General features: G+C 43.6%; 1 protein-coding gene across 1 annotated transcript; it reads right to left on the bottom strand.

The window, feature by feature from the left end:
• Positions 1–8,866: 8,866 nt before the first annotated feature.
• LOC120515594 (complement C1q-like protein 2) lies at positions 8,867–14,135 on the bottom strand. Its single transcript, XM_039736703.1, has 3 exons — positions 13,886–14,135; positions 11,537–11,665; positions 8,867–9,334 (listed from the first exon to the last, which is right to left on the bottom strand). Exons 1-3 carry the CDS (start codon positions 14,067–14,069, stop codon positions 8,988–8,990), a joined length of 660 nt encoding a protein of 219 aa, XP_039592637.1. The 5' UTR covers positions 14,070–14,135; the 3' UTR covers positions 8,867–8,987.
• Positions 14,136–17,099: the final 2,964 nt, after the last annotated feature.

Here is a 17,099-nt window from a genome sequence, read left to right on the forward strand (position 1 = left end):
ATCCTGAATGACACAGGTAACCAGTGTAGTGACATTAAAACTGGAGAGATGTGTTCGGATTTTCTTTTCCTAGTTAGGATTCTAGCAGCTGCATTCTGCACTCGTTGCAAACGATTTATGTCTTTTTTGGGTAGTCCTGAGAGCAGTGCGTTAAAGCAAAACAGATGAGGAGAAAAAGGCAGGGCTCAGAATTAAATGTGATCGAAAGAAAAAGAAACTGGCAGAAAGTGCTTCAAAGTGCAGAAACCTTGTGGATCTGTTCAATGGTACTAATACCAGCCCACAGCCAGAGGGGCCTGGTGAAGTCAGCGAACAAGGGGATGAAGAAATGGATTCGGTACCTACCGTTCATGAGCAATCAGAAGATGAATCTGGACCATCAACAGGTTTAGATAGGCTCATAGCAAGTAGCGAGCTGTGTACTCATCACAAATTTTAAGAAAATTACAATGAATAATAATGGGCAAAGAGGGTCGAGCTTCTTGTAAAAGTCCTCCTTATCTTCCTTTAGTTTTCATCTTCCATTTTGGTTGTCAGTCCGAACAAAAAATAAAACTAAATGGACTGCTGCAGTGCACTTGACTGTCTGATGACTGCTGCGTAGAAGAAAAGCAGCAACTAGCACCTGTTGGGCTCACATGCGCCCCCTTCAGGCCGGCACGGTACTGTCTGCCTCACTCGCCTTGTGCCTTCTCACTGTGGTTTTGTGTCCAATCAGCAAGACTAAATATGTCACACACATTCATTAAAGATATTAGCCAAACTGTGGAAAGTCGGGGTGTATAATAAAAGTGTCTGCAAACAGACTGGCGACATACAGAAAGACAGCAACAGACACGCGACAATTGTAGGCATCAACTCTGCAGTGTGTGAAAAGAGCGCAGTCCAAGGTGAGACGAGTCTCGTCACTGCCGCACCTCACGTTTCTCTCCTCTATTTGAGCAGGAAATGCGCCGATTCAGCGATTTCGACAATAGTAATGATCAAAATTACTGGAATCATACAGAAAAGAAATTTATAGCACAGACCAGTGGACACATTTACTTATGTTATCACTGTTAGTTTTTCGACTTTTCGTGATGGCTTCCCTGACTGGAAGTCCCTGTTGTGCACTTTGTTTAGGATGGTAGGTCTGAGGAAAAGCCATGAAAAGAGAATTCATGCATTTAAACTATTTGAATCAAATATATAAAATAGGAACAAATAAAGAAATAAATAAAGAATCTGGAAATAATATAAACTGGTGAGTTTCATTATGATAAAAACAGGTTTAAAATTCATGTGATCGCACAGAAACTAAAAGACGGAAGCTAGTCGTTGCACATGCATTTGTTTTCTACGAGATTCTTGTTCAGTATTTTTTGAAACGCATTTTTTTTTCTCTTACTGTCAATAGTTATGTGAGCAGAAAATGAAGTTATTACCAAAAGTTAAAGATGACCCATTTCTTTAATGTTTTAGGCAAGATTACATTTCTATTTCCATTATTCACAGGTAAAAAAATACCAAAAAAAAATGAAAAAGGCATAAAGTAAAAGTCTGGGCACCTGACGTGGTCAGTACTTAGCAAGACTCCCTTTGGCGAGTATCACAGCATGTACCTCCATTTCTGTAGGTCTGTCAGTTCTTACGTGGGGTATTTTCACCCATTCGTCTTCCAATTCTGCAAGATTTTTGGGCCGTCTTGCATGCCCTGTTCTTTTGAGATCAGTCCCCAGATTTTCAATGATGGTTAAGTCAGGAGATGGTAAGCGCCCTGGCAAGACCTTCAGCTTGTGCCTCTTGAGGTATCCCATCGTAGATTTGGAGGTGTGTTTCGGCTCGTCACCTTCTTGTAGGCCCCAACCTCTTTTTAACTTTACCTTTTTTACAGATGGTGTGACGTTTGCTTCCACAATTTGCTGACATTTGTTTGAATCCTTTCTTCACTCTGCCAATCACGTTGTGCCACTGGCTGCCACACAAGCCCAAAGTATGATCGACCGACCTCCCCCCCACCACCCCCAGAGATGTTCTTTTCCAGGAATTCAGCAGCATTTTTTTCTCCAACCATACCTTTGTACACTGGGGCCAAAAAGTTCTATTGTTTTTTATTTTAATTTTATTGATTTTCTGAAAAGTTGTATAAAAATTTTATGAAAAAGTTCTATTTTGATTTAATCAGTCCATGGGACTTGTTTCCAAAATTCATCAGTCTTGTTTAGATGTTGTCGCAGGTGGCTGGGGTGGGGGGGCGACCCAGAGGACCGAAAGAGGGCTTACGCCCACCTCAGACCACGTGGGGGCGACCACCCTGGTTGCTATGAGGACCACGGGTACAGAGCTTAGAAGCTGAACCCTGTAGGGGCCCATGGTTACCGCCAGGGGGCGCCACGATGCCTTGGGGACCCTGGACCTCAGCACCTCTGCAACACCCAGAAAGGGGAGGGGGGGAGAAGCGGGGACACCCGGAGGGCTTCCGGGTGTGCAGCAAGCACTTCTGTGACACTGGGGAGCACATCGGGGCGATGATAAAAGGGGCCACCTCCCTCCATTTGGGAATGGAGTAGGACGAAGCTCAGGAGGAGAGACATTGAGGCGGCCTGAAGAGACAGGCATTCGAGGGTGGTCTGGACTTGGGGGTTTGGTTTGGGTGCACTTACTGTAAATAAACGTGTGTTGGGTGATGTCAACATGTCCGCCTGTCTGTGTCCAGGCCGGTCTCCACAATGTTTATTTGCAAACTTCAGACGCCGAATTCCTTTTAGAGAATAAGTGACCTAATCAATGGATTGTATAAATAGAGCGCAGAGGACACTTTTGACTTTGCAAACACTCTGATGTGATGCTTTGTGCCTCTTCGGAGATTTAGATAAAGAATAACGACGGACGCCTTCTCCTGCCTGTGTTTTATTGCTTAAATCGAGCCTTCCAGTGGGGTGGTCTATATTCATAATTTTCTCCCACACTTGCATTCCTCTCTGTAGATGCTGGCCATTTTAGTTTACTGTTTCGGGTTTAGGATTTATGTAAGAGCAATGATGACACAAGATCAGTCAGTCATACTGTGACAAAACACACAAAAGAACTGAAAGAACAAACTGAACTGAGTGGGGAAAAAATCATTTTATTGGTGTTGAGCTGCAGATGCTGCATCTCTGGTGTATTATGGTGTCAGTCCTGGTAAGAAGGGTTAGCTAAAGGAAGCAGAATTAATTGTGGGCTCAAATAGCAGCCCTGAATGCATCTTCCTTCTCAGTAGCTTGTTTGACATTTGTACTTTTATGTACATACTAGCGACTGGCAGCCCAATCGAATCGGGCTACAAATTCTACGTTTGTGAAATCCATACTTTCTCTGCAAAGAATGATTTGTTTTTTTAAGTCCTTGAAATGATTTTGTTATCACGGCACTGATTTGTGCTTAAAATAAAGCTTTTTCAGCTGATGTAAGGAAGAGCTTCCTGTTTAAACGGGGCTGCGAGACGTCAACTCCGCTCTTCGGCGCACCTCATTTGATTTTTTTCGGCAAACAAATTTTCAAAACAAACCGTATTTTACGACTCTAATCAGAGTCGGGGTAATAATTATGTTGGCGTGGTCATTTTAGATCTGAGATCGGCTAAAATTTAAACAATGACCGTTGTTAATACCCAGTTTGCCAATAGATGTCAGAAGGACGGATGCCAAAACCGAACTGCCCAAAGATAGATTTCGACGTACCAAGCAAGTGGCGATACGTTCTAAATTACTTACGGCTCCGGAGCTGTCGAAGGGTTTAAGTCAGTCGATGATGTTAGTCCTGGTAAGTACGCCCAACCAACCCAACGTTCCAAAAACCAACCGAACTTACTGTTATCTGCTTGAACCAACACCGACTTACTGTACTCGGCCGTCCAGCGGCGTCACTGAAGCATTCGAACATTCTTAGCCAATCATGCAATGCTGTGTCCGCGTGTGCCACGTGATGTTCAAACTACAGAGGCAGGGTCCCATTGCATGGTTCTAACTTGTATTGAGTCGAGGTATTGACGCGAACACCATACATACGGATAGTATCACATTATATGTAAGGATTATTATTCTACTTTTTACATACAGATTAGGCACCACAACCTAAAAAATTGCTGAATTAAATGATGAAAAGTGCTTTATAGCAAGTCTTCATAAATTAAATCTACAATGACACTTTTACAAGTTTTTAATAATTGTATCATTTAATAATCTTCTTCTATAATACGCTACCGTGGTTGTTCATTTGTCTGTCCAGGATTTTAAAACACCAGTCACTCGCAAACCGTTTGAACTACTGACCTGAAATCTGGCACACATATACTACGTGACGTCTACTGTCCGCTTTCGGGGTGATGATTTTTATTACTCTTTTTATTTTTTATTTTAGAATCAACTCCGTGCGGCGCATGCGTATGGGCGCCGTTCTCATTCCCTACCTCTTCATATCTTAAACCATTCTTGAGGCAGATTGAAGACTTAAGTGCCAGCTGAAGTGAAGAATTAAAAAAAATGTACTAAAGTAATTGCAACACAAACACGGACTTAATCAGTTTTAACGTGAAAAGATGCTGACGAAAGAAGAGAAGAAGCGGGCCACTAGGGTGGAGAAAAGAAGAGCTGCTCAGGAAGCAGCAAGCGCATCAACCTCTGAGCAAACGAATGATAAACGTGCAGAGAGAGAAAGAGGAGGAGAACTAGGAAGGCTCACGTCAAGTGTATTATCGTGCAGTACGCCGTTACTGGTCTTCTATAATACGCTACCACGGCTATTATACTATAATTTCCATATTATATGGATTATTTATAATTATTCCATATTTATTTATACTATAATATTATAGAATATAATATTCTATAATACGCTACATGGCTGTTTGTTTGTCTGTCCAGGATTTTAAATCACCTGTAGCTTGTAAACCATTTGAACTACTGAACTGAAATTTGGTCCACATGTACTACGTGACGTCTACTATCCGCTTTCGGGGTGATGATTGACCTCCAAGGTTATTCCTCTTTTTATCCATCCATCATCCAACCCGCTATATCCGAACTACAGGGTGACGGGGGTCTGCTGGAGCCAATCCCAGCCAACACAGGGCGTAAGGCAGGAGACAAACCCCGGGCAGGGCGCACACACACACCAAGCACACCAGGTGTAAGCGAGAGCACAGGGTCAGAATCATTCAGACGGAGGGGACTCACCTTTATGTGACAGAAGTCCAGTCGTCTTGGTTGCCTCTGTCACTTGCCACTTCCCTAGCTTTTTTACAATGGATGCAGAGCTGGCCTATCAATTAGGCAACATAGGTGGGCCACCAACAAAAGGACGGCATTAATGAAAGTTAAGGTGTGCGTGCACTGGGTCTCAAGGGGGACCCACCCCCCGAGGGACCATCCAACTTGGTCATCAAATTCTGATGATGCTGGTGCACGCTGTTACCCAATGGGCGCCATTTACAAATGTAAGAACGGACACGCGGCTTACACCAAGGGGCACATGCTCCATAAAGTCCGTGGTGTATACACAAAAGGGCTCCATGTGTGCTAATGAAGGGGCGGCTCACTCTGGACCACCATCTAACCCAGTCGTTGAACTCTGATGATGACGAGTGTGCGCTGTTAACCCAATGGCCACCATTTCCAAAAGTAAGGATGCACACACGGCATACACCAAAGTCTGTGGGGTTTACACAAAATGGTGCAGGCTGCGGACACCGAGGGGGACCACCACCCGTAGCTCCAAGTGAGCTTTGCCTGGCGCTGAACGGAGGTATTCGTTTGAAGGGCTGAGGGATGCACACTTTCTGTATTTGGTTACTTTCCCCTTTTAATAAAGGGTTGATAACAACACAGAAGCAAAAATGAATTCTAACTTAAACTTCATTTTATTGAATAGAAAATACAAATCAGCTGGCCTGATGTATACCTTGAAGTGGGGTAGTCTGGTGAAAAAGTAAGTACACCCCATGAAATGTCTTATGTGGACTTGACAAGACGTGCGATCTTCTGTAGGTAAAGGTGATATGACATAACAAACATCCGGCCACATCGACATTTTGTAGTCCACTCTATAATTTAACTCACCATATATGAAAATTTCACAGGTGCACCCCAACATCCATCACCACCTCAGGTACCTAAAATTAGAGTCGGGGACAGAGAATTAGAACATCCATCATGAGAGAGGATCTCTTCTAAAATTGTCCGATTTTAATCTCAGATGTTTCGTTTGGTTCACTCCTTGCTGTTGAAGTGAGTCTCATCACCAGGCCGAGACCCAAAGAGCTCTCCGAGGCCGTTCAGAAAGAAGGTTCGAAATGTCTTGGAGTCTGGGAATGGACTTAAATAGACTGGAAATAAACCATCCCACTGTCTAGAAGATCATCTTCAAGTGGAGATACAACTGCCAGTATACCCAGGCCAGGCCACCACCACCAGGTTCATCCCAAGAGCAGAACACAAGATGGTGAAATAAGTTCCTAAGAATCCCAGAATTTTATCACAGGTCCTTCAGGTTCTTCTTTCCACTGTTGGTATCACAGCATAGGAGTCTACCATTAGAAAGAAGATGCACAAATTAGATCTACATCAGGGGATGGGCCAGACTAAAATTTGCCCTGATGCAGAGCTGGTCAATCCGTTAGGAACACCCAAGGAAAGACCAGAACTTCTACACCAATAAGGCAATGAGTTATTTCACCACAGTTTCAGAAAACATGTTTGGTAAAAACCAAGGACGGCACTTGAGCAGAAGAACCTGATGACGGCTGTAAAGCACAGTGGTGGAGACGTTCTGGTTCGGGCAGCTCATGATTGCAGAATCCACTAGGAATTCTTCGTTCTATCATATGGGGCTTGAGGATAATGTGGCACCATCTGTCAGAAGTCAATGTGACAATGACCCTCAACATATCAGTAAATCACCGAAGGAAGAGCTGAAAAGGACGACATGGAGGGTTCTGGGATGGTCAAATCAAAGCCCAAATTGGATATGCTGTTGGGGTGGGACTGTGTGTGCGCAAGAACCCCCTCAAACATCACACAAGGGAAATAAATCTGCTTGGAGGAGCAGGGGGAAGAAATGGGCTGCCAGTTGACATCAGACAGTTCTAGGAGATGTCAAATTTAGGGGACAACACCAGCTGTTAGAACCAATGGGGGGTTGGGGGAGGGGCTTACTTTTTCTACAGATGTCAGTGGCGTATCTGGGCATTGTTTTGGCATCAAATAAATGGTTGAAAAGACAGATTTTTCCATCTTTTCCCAAGTACTAGGGTGTTGTACCGTGTTAGCCATTATGAATGGCTTATACCACCAAAACAACAGACACTCGAATATGAAGAGCTACTGCCATACCCAGAGACCACCTTCTGGCTTATAAAAACAGACAACAAGAACCGCATCCTCCTTGTCGTCACCTGCTACCCACATCTTGAAGCACTTCCAAAAATTCTAGAAGAACTTCAGCCAATGCTACACAATGACCAAACACTGAAAAATGGATTTCCTGAACCTCCCCTCCTGGCATACAGACAATCACCAAACACACAGCAACTAATTGTCTGAAACTCCCTAAGTGAACCAACAATGAATGGCACATCTCCCTTCCTACAGAAAAGATGTAAAACGTGTGTTCACATTTATAATACAGACCGTATAGTTATACCACACTGCCGACTAGAACATCACATAAAGGGATCATTTTCCTGCATGAAATGTCCTGACACTGCACTCCATATGGGAGAAACTGGAAAAACACTCCGCCACAGAATGAATTTCCATAGGCTCCACATTAAACGTGGCAACACAGATGTTCCTGTAGCAGCCCACTGCAACAGCCATGGACACTGTGAGAGGGACTTTAAAATCACAGGGCTTATGGGCAACTTTAGAACACAGTAAGAGAGAAAAGAATGAGAAGTTAAACTCATGCTAAAATTGAACACATTACAACATGGTGTAAATAGAGACATGGGTCTTATGGCCAGATTTGAGGATTGTTTGCATCTCTCAGACTGACACGGATTACATGTCTACAGATCCACATTGTAATGAAAAACACATTAGAAACTTCAGAAGACTTTGTTGGACAGTTAACATATCCAAAGATCTTGACCATCCATTGTTCTTCTCTCTTGCTAAATGAATCTTAGCCTGAAGCGGTCTATTCATTTTTTACATTTAAGATGTACCAATGTTGTTTCTTGTCCTAGTGTGTGTATATAAACATAGGGAACTCCAGTTTCTGTGTTACATCTCGCCTGAAGAAGGGGCCCGAGTTGCCTCGACAGCTTGCATATTGTAATCTTTTCAGTTAGCCAATAAAAGGGGTCATTTTGCTTGACTTCTCACTACATTGTTTCCCAATTATAGATCAAATCTTGATAGCTTTCAGAATCTTGTGTTCTGCTCCCAGGCTGAATTTGCTGGATAACCTGTCAGTTGTCAGACATCTTCTCTACTTATAGATCTTCTGGAGAGTGGGATTCTCATCTTTTTCAATCCCTTCTCAGACCTGTAGGCATCTCTAACCTTCTTTTCCGAAGCCCTTAGAAAGCTCTTTGGTGCACTTACTTTTTTCACACGGCCGTACATCTTCATAAACAGGAAATATGGAGTTAGAACAAAGTGCAAGGCAAATAGTAAATTTTCATTCTGTGTCCCTTCACATGTCACTTATGGAGGCAGAGTTGTAAAATGCTTCTGTGAGGGGTCTTGAGTTAGGGTTAGGCTTAGGGTAGGGGATAACACTTGATACAGTTATACAGGGTGGTCCAGATCTAATTATGCAGATCCAAATCGTCTGGATGACGGGGACGATTCCAGTTCGGTGCGAAGACGATTCTTCATGTCGTCTGTTTGCACACTTCTCGATGGTCCAGGATTTTTCAGGTGATTTTCTATGTAATAAACTTAATAAGTTATAGCGTAATGAAAATTGCATAATTAGATCTGGACCACCCTATACAATTCATTGGTGGCTACATATCTGTGTCACTTATATGGATGTACAAGAAGTAGAATATTTGAGAAGAGACACAGCATTTTGTTTCTTTTCTTTTTACAATTGGAACAGCAGAAACCCAAAAAACTTGTGTAGCCTGCTCCGTCATCATAGATCTGCTTTTCTTCATGCAGCCGGACAAAGACGTTGTCACCCACTTCCAGCTGAACGATGGCTGTGTTGCTGCCGGCGTCGTTGCCATCTGGGGTGTAACTGTCCCAGACCCCAACGAGCATGTCGTTGTTCTTCATTAAAGATACAAACATTTGCTTGTTGCTGTTCAAAAAGGCAGTGAACGTAAAAAAGTAGATGCCTTTTCTGTATGCCGTAAAAATGCCTGTAAAGAACACAAAAGAAACAAAATGAATGCCAGAGGAAAAGCAGTGACATTGAAAACATTCAGAGTGTCTGTGGATCACCCGGTGCTGAGCACCTACATAAAGAAACGCTGGTCACAGAAATTACATTTTCTTAAAATCGCTCTGGGTTAAAGTGGGCACTGCCCATTCTTTTGGGCTTTTTCACACAAACTCAAAACAGCGGTTACCCAAGGATTCTCCGAACAGACACACATGAAGGAGTCCAGTCTTCGTCTCAGGTCACTGGATGGCATCCATGTCTCACAAAACAGGGAGAACCAGGACTCTAATAACTTGGACCTTCGTCCTTTTGCAGATATCGGGAGCGCCGCACACTCCTTTCCAGCAACCTCATGACCCCCCATGCTCTCCCAATCCGTCTACTGACTTCATAGGAAGAGTCACCAGAGATATGAATGTCACTGCCGAGGTAAGCAAACCTCTCAACGAGATCGACACTCTCTCCGCAGACAGACACACTGCTGATGGTCGTGCCAAAGAGGTCATTAAAGGCCTGGATGTTAGATTTTATCAGGACACTCACAAGCCCATACACTCAGACCCCTCACTCAGTCTCTCGAGACCCCTGATCAGAGCCTCCATTGACTCCATGAACATCACAGAAGTCAAGATCTGTGAATCTTTCTTCACCACCAGATGCCCGACAGCTGCTGGACCCCACGACCTGCCCAATTCCCAGTCCATACAAGTACTGAACAGAGTAGGAGCAGAACACACCACTGACGGACCCCAGAATCAACTGGGAAAAACACAGAAGGTCTGCCTGCACCCTGCACAGCCCGGCCATGATATCCAGCAACCTCGAGGGGATCCTATGAAGTCTCAAGGATGTCCCACAGGGCAGCTCAATCAACTTGAACGTGTAACGAAAATCGACAAAGGCTGCAAAGAAACTCTGCCGATATTCACGTTTGCCCTCCATGAGAGCCCTCAGTGCCAGGATGCAGTCGAAGGGGCGACTTCTTAGGTGTAAAACCAGACTGCTCCGGTCACTGCTAGGTGAACAAGTGATGACGAATCCTATTGAGGACGACCCTAGCGAGGACCTTACCTGGCACAGAGAGCAGTGTTATCCCCCTGTAGTTGCTGCAATCCAGGCAATCACCCTTCCCTTTCCAGATAGGAACAACAACTCCCGTTTTCCAGTCAGTTGGGATGACGCCCGTCTACCAGATGGAAGTAAAGATTGCTTGCAATGCCAGGAGGACAGCCTGACCACCAGCCTGGAGAAGTTCACCCTGGATACCACAGATCCCTGCATCCTTGCTTCTCTTCAGCTGCTCCACCACCTGTGCCATCTCAGTGAGACTGGTTGGTTCACAGTTAATTGGAGGATCAGCCTCAAGAACCGTAGACCAAGACATGTCCAACGTCCTAAATGGAGGATCAGCTTTAAACAGTTGCTCACAGTAGCCAGCCCAGCGGGTCACAACTGCAGTGTCATCTGTAAGGATCATTCTATCAGCCACCCTGACTGCGAATCCCTGAGAATCAGATTGAGATGTGTGTAACGCTTTGATTCCTCTGTAAGCAGGACGTGGGTCGCTAGACCACAGATGGTGTGTCACCTGCTCACAGACGCCTCTAACAAACGTCTCCTTATCTGCCTTTAGAGCCCTCACAGCCGTCCTTCTGAGTTCCCAGTGTAGACTGGAGATGCCATCAAGTCGTGTGCTGCGACTCTTCTCGATGATATCCAAGGTGCCCTGCGAGATGAAACACCTCCTTCTGGGAACACCGGCAACACCAACACAACCCTCAGCAACCTTCAGGGTCTTGTCACAGAGGGTCTCCCACATCACATTAGGATCAGCAGTCGCACCCAAACCTGCATGCAAACTCGTTAGAAACGGCTGAACTTTGGCTCTGGCCTGGTCGAGCCTCATTCTCCTGCTAGGTGGTAGCCTGTTGGACATAATGCAAGGCCTTTCCTGGCTGCATCGGACTCAGGGGTCTGGACAGGTGGCAGTTCATGTCAGGACCCTCGCATGCACAGACTTCGGTCCAGAATTGCCAATGAATCTACAGACGACCGTGTTTAGTATCCAGGGAGCATATAGCGTACATGTGAAGATAACGATAAGTGACGTATAACAGCACCACACACAGACCCCCTTGTGCCAATGAACTCTACAGAATAAAAGCCTTGCGTCGCTTACCTGTGCTCGGGTTGTATCCATTCCCCAAGTTGACGTGTATCTTCGTGAAGGCAACGGTGGTGGGAGCGTTGAAAGGCCCGACGAATCCGTTCTTATTCAGTGTGGCTGAGAAGATGATGCTCGTCCCCTCTGTAATAAAATTTAAAAAAAGGTGTTACGTGAAACGCTCCTTCACCTGGACTTCCCACTCAGCCAATGAGGAAAACCTTCAAAGCAGTGCCAACTCACACCTGTTACGATTCCTCATCTTATTCCACTAACGCCGCTATTAGAAATTAATAAGGGAAAAAAAACAAAGCAAAACTTAAAGCTTCCTCCCACATCCCTGGCGAGGGTGACACTAAAATGGCCCAAATGCAGGGGTGGACTGGCCATTAGGGCATCTGGGCAATGCCCGGTGGGCCGTGGACTCTGGTCTGGTCATTGGCCGGCCATTTCATGAAATAAATTTGATGTAATGCTTACTGTTTGACATTAAAATTAATTTTCTAAACATTATCTGTCTGGTACTGCCATTTCTATAGTCCCATATATATATATATATATATATATATATATATATATATATATATATATATATATAATATACCGTATTACGTCATCAAGGTGTTTTAGTTGTCAGTACACAATGTTGCAGCGGAAACTTTGGTCAAAACTGCCTTTTGCCGATTTCTGTTTCGATACCGCGACATTTCGGTCAGCAGATACATTATTGAAATGTATTTTATCTTATATTTAGTATTTAAATTCTTCGGTACTAATAATTAGTGTAGATGATGTGTTATGCATTTTATTGTTCCCTGGTCATCGGCTTGAGCGATAATTAGTGGTTTTCAGCTGCGATTATTACTATGATGAAATAAAGTTATAAAGCACAGGATAGGAATGTTTCATTATTAGGACGGAACATTTCAGTCAGGTGAGGTTTTCATTCTAACCTCGGTTATCATTTATTTCATTGTAAATGAGCAGCTGTAGCCTACGGGGTACTGGCACTTGGACATGGCATTGACATTTGACACGTACTCTAATAACGCGTAAGCCGTGTTATAAAAAATTCTATTTTTCATTAAATTTTATTTCTAAGCATCATGTCGTCAAATTTGAAGTTGTGTCTAAACAGCAGTGTACAGATTAAGTCTGGTAACAGTTTAGCTGGAGTTCATATCATAGGCTCATAGCAAGTAGCGAGCCGCGTACTCATCACAATGAATAATGGGGCCGATGGGTCGACCTCGTCACCTCACTTGCTGAAGGATGACCGGGCCGGTTCTGAGACCCAGTCCGCTTATCATAGAGACATATGCACTGCACTTGTCATTCCAACAGATGGCACATCACAAATGTTAGCACTGCTTTAAGGAATCCCATACCAAATGGTATTTAACAGAGACATATGCATTTGTTATTCCAACAGATGGTGTGCCACATTAGCACTGCTTTTATGAATCCTGTACCATATGACATTTAACTGCGATATATGCATTGCACTTGTCATTCCAGCAGACGGCACATCACAAACATTAACACTACTTTTCTGACTCCCATACCAAATGCGGTATAACAAAGATAGATTCATTACACACGATATTCCAACAGCTGGAGCATCACCACTATTTATAGCAATTCATTTTTATTACTGCAAATATTTGTGATGTGCCATCTGCTGAAATGACAAATGAAATGCATTTTATTGTCACGTGTGTTACCAAATACATTCCAATAGACGATGCACTGCAAATGTTAATTATTTAGATCTCAGACAGGGGAGGCACAGCTAGCTTATGTCAATGTAATACTTTCAAGTTTATGTAAAATATTTAAGCTCATTAGGGTTGGCAGATTCAACATTAGTTTTTTTTCCCCATGCGATTTAAGTGAGGCTGTTTATAAAGTAAACTGTAAAGATTAGGACGGTGTTTTGTTTACATTATATTGTGAATCAAAATCACAGAACAATAAATACCAAAAGTCTGAAAATGAAAAAAAAAATGGAATTTGAGAAAAACTAGAATGCAATCCATTGGGCCAAACAATTGCTACTCCTGGCACTGGAGTGCGGCAACAAGTTGCGAAATGACTGGCACATACAAGGAAGACGCTGTTAAGGTGACAATAATGACGATGTGAAGCTACGCAGAATTCTGAGAAGGTGCCATGGCATCCTGTGCCAACCACGGCAGCTGTTTGTGTTCCGAGCCGAGTGCCCTTCAGTCACAGGTCGCCAGCCCCTCTGCCAGTTCTCTCGCCTGGCTGCCCAGCCGTATACCCTCTGAGAACGTGTCACCTGTCTGTGTGTGTACTGTGCTATCCATTACGGCCTGGAAGTTGACTTTAAAGCTGCCTTACTGTCTTTAGCGCGCAGCTCCTTCTCCAGCTCCTCCAGTCTCCCCTCCAACTCGCTCAGCCTTTTTGTGACGTTTGCCATGGAGGACGCGTCCGATTGCATTTGGTTGTCTATTTTTGTGCTCTTCTGAGCTCGAGACAGGGCTAGAAAGTAAAAAAGAAAGGCAATCCCCAAAATCGCCTTCATGGCAGATGAGCAGAAATCAGTGGTGTGACTCCCTTAATGTCCTGTGCTAAAAAAGAAAAAAGTCCTGCAAGTAGAAATCCTGTAGTCGCTTCCTCAGAGTCGCCTTTCCTGTGGAACCGGAATGGACCTCGAAAACAGGATGCATCTGCACACCCATAATGTTGGCTTTTAACAGGACTTGTGGAAGTGTTAACCCTTGTCAGTGTCCTGCAACGTCAAAAGAAACAGGTTAGAAAATGTGCATGACATTCGGGTCGAGGGATTTAGTTAACTGCTTTGAACGTTGAAGTATTCCACTTTATGATTCAGGCAGATATCACATCCTCCGTAATAAAAGGGCAACAGTCTGTGTGTCTGTCTGATTGCTAGATCTTTGTCATTCCAACAGATGGCGCATCACAGACATGAACACTTTTACGAATCCCATACCAAATAGCATATAACAGAGACAAACATTGCATTTTAACATAAGGTGCACCACAAACATTAACACAGCTTTTACAAATCTCACACCAAATGGCATAACAGAGGCGTATGCATTGCACTTGTCATTCCAACAGATGGCACATCACAAATTTTACCACTGCTTTAAGGAATCCCTTACCAAGTGCCATTTAAGAGACATAAGCATTTGTCATTCCAACAGATGGTGCACCACATTGCAGCACATGAGCCTGTGCGCTGACGTGTGATGGACGGCTCTCTGCAGGCACAGAGAGACAAGATGAGTTGACCTCGGCTGGGCGTGAGGCAAAGCAGGAGATCCTGTCGTGCGTCCATTCTTGCAGATGATGGGCCCTTGTAGGGCAGCAGCCGTTTTATGAGTGCCTCTGATAAAAAAGATAAAAAAAAACACTATAAAGTTTGAGATTTTGACAAAAAGCACATCCAGATGGGAATCACGCCTCGCACAGAAGAGCTGTCTGAAGAGCTACGATGGAGAATTACAGAAGGCTGGAAAAGGTTACAAAGTCATCTCGAAGATTTGAGATATTCATCAGTCTACTGTTAGGCAAGTGGCTATAAATGGAGACCAGCTGGTATTGTGGCTACACTGCCTAGAAGTGGAGGCCCTGCATAGATGACCCCAAGAGCACAACGTAAAGTCAGCAATGAGGTAAAGAAGAACCTTAGAGTGACAGCAAAGGACTTGAAGAAGTCATAAGAACTGGCTAACATCTCTGTTCATGAGTCAAGTATACGCAAAACACTGAACAAGAAAGGAGTCCATGGCAGGACACCAAGAAGGAAGCCACTGCTATCAAAAAAGAACATCGCTGAATGCCTGAAGTTTGAGAAAGAGCACTTGGTACCGGGAAAATGTCTTGTGGAGTGATGAAACCAAAATTGAACTATTTGGGAGGAACAAGCAGAACTTCATTTGGCGTAAAAAGGGCACCGCATATCAACATCAAAACATCATCCCTACAGTAAAGTATGGTGAAGGGAACATCACGATTTGGGCCTGCTTTGCTGCATCAGGGCCTGGAAAGCTTGAGGGGTAAATGAACTGACAAGTTTATCAACAAATTCTCCAGGATAATGTGAGGGTGTCTGTCCGTCAACTTCAGCTCAGAAGAGGCTGGCTGATGCAACAGGACAACGAGCCCAAACATCGCAGAAAATCCACAGCACAATGGCTTCAGTTTTGGAGAGGCCCAATCAGAGCCCAGATGTCAGTCCCATTGAATAGGACTTGACGAGAGAGAGCCACACACAGAAGGCAACCAAAGAATATGGAAGAGTTAAGGCAGTTCTGCAGGGAGTAATGGGCTCAAATTCGATGTGCAGGTCTGATCTGCAGTTACAGGAAGCGTCTGCTAAAGGAGGGTCAAGCAGTTAATCAATCCCAAGGTTCACTTACTTTTTCCACTACCACTGTGAACGTTGAATGCGTTTGTAAAATAAAGACATGAAAGAGTATAACTGTTTGTGTGTCATTGGCTTAAGCTCATTGTGTGTATCAGGACCTGGGACTTCGATGAAGAGTAGATGACTTTTAATAATCAATTCATGCAGTAAACCAGATCATTCCAAAGGGTTCACATACTTTGTACTTTGACTGTATGTACGTTTGTGTGTGTGGGGGTATATATATATATATATATATATATATATATATATATATATATATATATATATATATATATATATATATATATATACAGTATATATATATACTGTACACACGCACATACATATACACGAGGGACATTCAACAAGTTTCTGCACATTTATATTTTTGCTGGAAACTATGATGGCGGGAGGAGTAGCAACTGAATTAAAAAGTTGGTATGATGCTCAGAATATAGCATCACAAACAAAGGTGACTATGTGGAAAAGTAATGTAATTTGTTTTTGTAATTCTTAATAAATAGTAAAAAAATGTACAGATTTTTTGAACATCCCTCGTACACACACACACACACATACATAGGCAGGAGGCTGGGGACCAGACCCAGCGGGGACGCCTGGGAAGACTCTCCTTTCAACAATAAAGATAACAGTGGTATGTCTTTCATTTCTTATGAACATCTGAGTACTGCGGTGTTTTCCGAACAAAGATTTTTAGTGACGCAGTATTTTGTTGTATGAAATTAAATCAAATGTGAAAAGCTGGCTGTGCACAAATGTGGGTCCCCTTGTCATTGTGCTGTTTTGAATGCCTGTCACTGCTCAATGCTGATGACTTGGTTGGATGAGCTCGTTAAGCCTTGAACTTCACAGACAGGAGTGTCCAATCATGAGTGGTCAAAGGTATTTAAGGAGGTCAATTGCAAGTTGTGCTTCCTTTCCTTTGACTCTCCTCTGAAGAGTGACAAGACAGCATGAGATCCTCAAAGCAACTCTCAAAAGATCTGAAAACAAAGATTGTTCAGTCTCCTGGTTTAGGGGAAGGCTACAAAAAGCCATCTCAGAGGTCTAAACTGTCAGTTTCAAGTGTAAGGAATGGAATCAGGAAATGGAAGGCCACAGGCACAGTTGCTGTTAAACCCAGCAGGTCTGGCAGGCCAAGAAAAATACAGGAGC

Source organism: Polypterus senegalus, chromosome 15 (genome assembly GCF_016835505.1).
Source record: "Polypterus senegalus isolate Bchr_013 chromosome 15, ASM1683550v1, whole genome shotgun sequence".
NCBI classification, from domain to species: domain Eukaryota; kingdom Metazoa; phylum Chordata; class Cladistia; order Polypteriformes; family Polypteridae; genus Polypterus; species Polypterus senegalus.

Bases quoted from the DNA above. Each gene is read 5' to 3' on its own strand.
- LOC120515594 (XM_039736703.1), bottom strand. From the start codon at position 14,069: ATGAAGGCGATTTTGGGGATTGCCTTTCTTTTTTACTTTCTAGCCCTG. The intron at 11,666-13,885 runs GTAAGGCAGCTT...ATTTTATTACAG, and splicing joins GGAGCTGCGCGCTAAAGACA to AGGGGACGAGCATCATCTTC. The intron at 9,335-11,536 runs GTAAGCGACGCA...TGTTCTTTACAG, and splicing joins TGGATACAACCCGAGCACAG to GCATTTTTACGGCATACAGA.